The sequence below is a fragment of the Impatiens glandulifera genome, chromosome 7 (assembly GCF_907164915.1).
Source record: "Impatiens glandulifera chromosome 7, dImpGla2.1, whole genome shotgun sequence".
Lineage (NCBI taxonomy): Eukaryota > Viridiplantae > Streptophyta > Magnoliopsida > Ericales > Balsaminaceae > Impatiens > Impatiens glandulifera.
In genome coordinates this window covers 9,290,099-9,293,190 of record NC_061868.1, presented here as the reverse complement: position 1 = coordinate 9,293,190, position 3,092 = coordinate 9,290,099, and the positions used below count along the sequence as shown (strand labels likewise).

At 37.2% G+C, this 3,092-nt stretch overlaps 1 protein-coding gene across 1 annotated transcript; it reads right to left on the bottom strand.

Moving 5' to 3' along the window:
- Positions 1-269: 269 nt before the first annotated feature.
- On the bottom strand, positions 270-1,533 carry LOC124910397 (glyoxylate/hydroxypyruvate reductase HPR3-like). The gene is made up of 2 exons (XM_047451030.1): positions 1,055-1,533; positions 270-935 (listed from the first exon to the last, which is right to left on the bottom strand). The coding sequence occupies exons 1-2, from the start codon at positions 1,481-1,483 to the stop codon at positions 411-413; spliced, it is 954 nt and encodes a 317-aa protein (XP_047306986.1). The 5' UTR covers positions 1,484-1,533; the 3' UTR covers positions 270-410.
- Between the last annotated feature and the right edge of the window lie 1,559 nt (positions 1,534-3,092).

Sequence of the window (3,092 nt, the reverse complement as noted above, 5' to 3'; positions counted from 1 at the left end):
GTAAAGTGAAAGAATCTATAGAAATTGATAGATTCAAAATTTAAGCATACAACACACAATGCTTTACTATTTTCTTCTTAATTGTGACTAGGGTTTATGTCTCCAAAAAGGCTTATCCCACCAGATATTTCATATATTTTTGGTAAGAATCAGACTTAAAACTTTTCGATATGAACCACTTGAACTTGGTTCATAAATTAAATATTATCGAAGATTAGGTATCAAAACTATTTCCTACCCCCATCCGAGAACGAACCATTCGCTCATCGAGAGGACCAAACACATTAAATATTTATAGGATAATAAAGAAAACACAATGTATATGAATTATTGTAAGTTAAGATTCCATAGTTTTCAATCATGTTTAAATCTTATACTTCCAATTACAGTTTAAACATCTCTACCTTCATTTATGCATATTTTACTTCAGACAACAATGGTTTGTTTGCAAGGAAAGCTTCAATGTTTGTTCCCACAACATCCAAAATCATTTCCGTTCCCTCCGGCGTGAAAGCCGCACAATGAGGAGACAAAACAACGTTGTCCAACTCAAACAATTCTCTCGACACAATCGGTTCCTCCTCGTACACATCAAGACCCGCACCTCCAAGTTCACCTTTAACCAAAGCCTCCACCAAAGCTTTCTCATTAACAAGGCCTCCTCTACCAACATTGATAACAATACCCTCCTTCCCCAACAACATCATCGTTTCTCGATTGATTATGTGGTGCGTTTCGGAAGTTAAGGAACAACATGCTATGAGAATGTCACAGTTTCGCACAAGATTGTCAACACTTTTGAAGTAAGTGTAGTTTGTTTTAGATTTGTCGGTTCGAGATGAATATGAAATGATGCAACCGAATGATTCTAGTCGTGTAGCAATCATCGAACCTATGCTTCCAAGCCCTATAATTCCAATCCGTTTTCCTCCTAGCTGAAAGAATATTTATTCATAATTAACAATCTCAAATATTCGAATCTCCAATTGATCTATACTATAATTTCTTCAATTGATTAAATCTCCAATTGATCAATTAGGGCATAAATACATACCGTAGAGCCTAGAGGATAATCCCCTTTGACAGGCCATGAAGCAGATCGAATGTACCGTTGACTAGCCGATATACGACGAAGAACATCGATAAGAAGTCCGATTGCATAATCGGCAACGTCCTCCGAGAAGGCAATGCCGGCGTTGGTTACCTTGATTCCCCTTCGATGGCACTCGCCGGTGTCAATGTGGTCGATGCCGGCTGTGGTTCCGATCACACATTGGATCGACGGGAATCGATCAAGAGTGGAGGGATTAACTGGTTCTAGGCCGACACAGACTAGGATGCGAGATAGATTGGCGTCGGCGGCGGAGAAGGAAGGGAGCAACGGATCGATGAGATGGAATCGTGAACCGAAGCGATGGATGAATTCGTTGAGATTGTTTTGGGGAGAGTGATGAAGTATGAGAAAAGGAAGATCGGTGTTCATCGTTCGTTGTTCTTCAGGGGAAGCTCGATCTTCAAGTGATCAAATGAAGAAGAAGATGAGAGTTGAGTGATAGATATAATAATAGGGAAATTTGATGAAATGTCCCCAATAACGGCTACTGTCGGCAAAAATGTCCTATTTTTGTTGGTGCGGAAAATATTATTACTAGGAAAATATGATTTTATTGATAGAATTCTTAAGTAGCTCACTTAATTTTGATATATGAAAAACTAATGAGATATTCTCAATTTAAATGTAAAGATGTAATGATCTAGAACTCAAATTAAATACAATTTATGACACTAAACAATGCATCTCTTGAGTTTCATCTTCCTTCAGGCTTCATCTTCAACTATTGAGTTTCACCATCACATTAAATGTTTTCCAAGATTATTGATGAATTATTATTTTTAACACCCCCTCTTAATTAGTAATCTTGAGTTTCTTCTTGAATTTGTCGAACTTGTCAATCGTGACGACTTTGGTCATGATATCTGCTGGCTGATCCTCTGTCTTGATAAACTTCAAGGAAATTACTTCTTGAGTAACCAAATCTCGAATAAAATGATGTCGTAGTTCAATATGTTTGGAACGAGCATGAAAAACAGGATTCTTTGTCATTGCAATGACTGACATGTTATCACAATGAATAATTGTCGGCTCACATTGCTCAAACTTCATGTCCTTTAAAATTCTTTGAAGCCAAACAACTTCACAAGCTGCATCAGTACATGCTATATACTCTGCTTCGGCTGATGACAATGCCACAGATTTCTGCTTTCTTGAGCTCCATGATATTACATTTGATCCGAGACAAAAGATATAACCGAAGGTACTTTTTCGATCATCAATCGAGCCTGCCCAATCACTATCTGTATAACCAACCAGCTTACATTCACTTTCCTTTTTGAATTCAATGCCTTGAGTTTTTGTGCCTTTAAGATATCTGAGGATTCTTTTTGCGGCTGCAAAATGAATTTGACTTGGCTCATTCAAAAATCTAGAAAGCAAGCTTACCGAATGTGTGATATCCGGTCTTGTGTTGAGATAGATTAAGGAACCAATCAACTTTCTATAACTAGTTGAGTCAGCTTTCTCACCATTGTCGTTAACTTGAAATTTTTCATTCAACGCCATAGGAGTGGAGAGGGGCTTGCATTGACTCATACTGAATTTCTTGAGCAGATCTTCAATATATTTTTCTTGAGATAGAAAAATTCTTCCTGGACTTTGCTTAACTTGTATGCCAAGAAAACATTTCATGAGTCCCAAGTCTGTCATCTCAAAATCTTTCATCATTTGATTCTTGAATTCTGCCACCATAACTTTGTTTGTTCCAAAATAGATGAGATCATCTACATATAAACAAACAATCAAGAAATCTTTGTCAATAATCTTCACATAGAGAGATGATTCACTTGTACTTCAATTAAAGCCTTTCTTGATGAAATAGCTATTGATTTTGCTGTTCCACGCTCGGGGTGCCTGCTTTAACCCATACAATGCCTTTTTTAGTCGATAAACTTTCTTCTCTTCTTCTTTGATCTCAAAATCTTCGGGCTGCTCAACATACACCTCTTCTTGAATTTCTCCATTTAAAAAAGCTGAT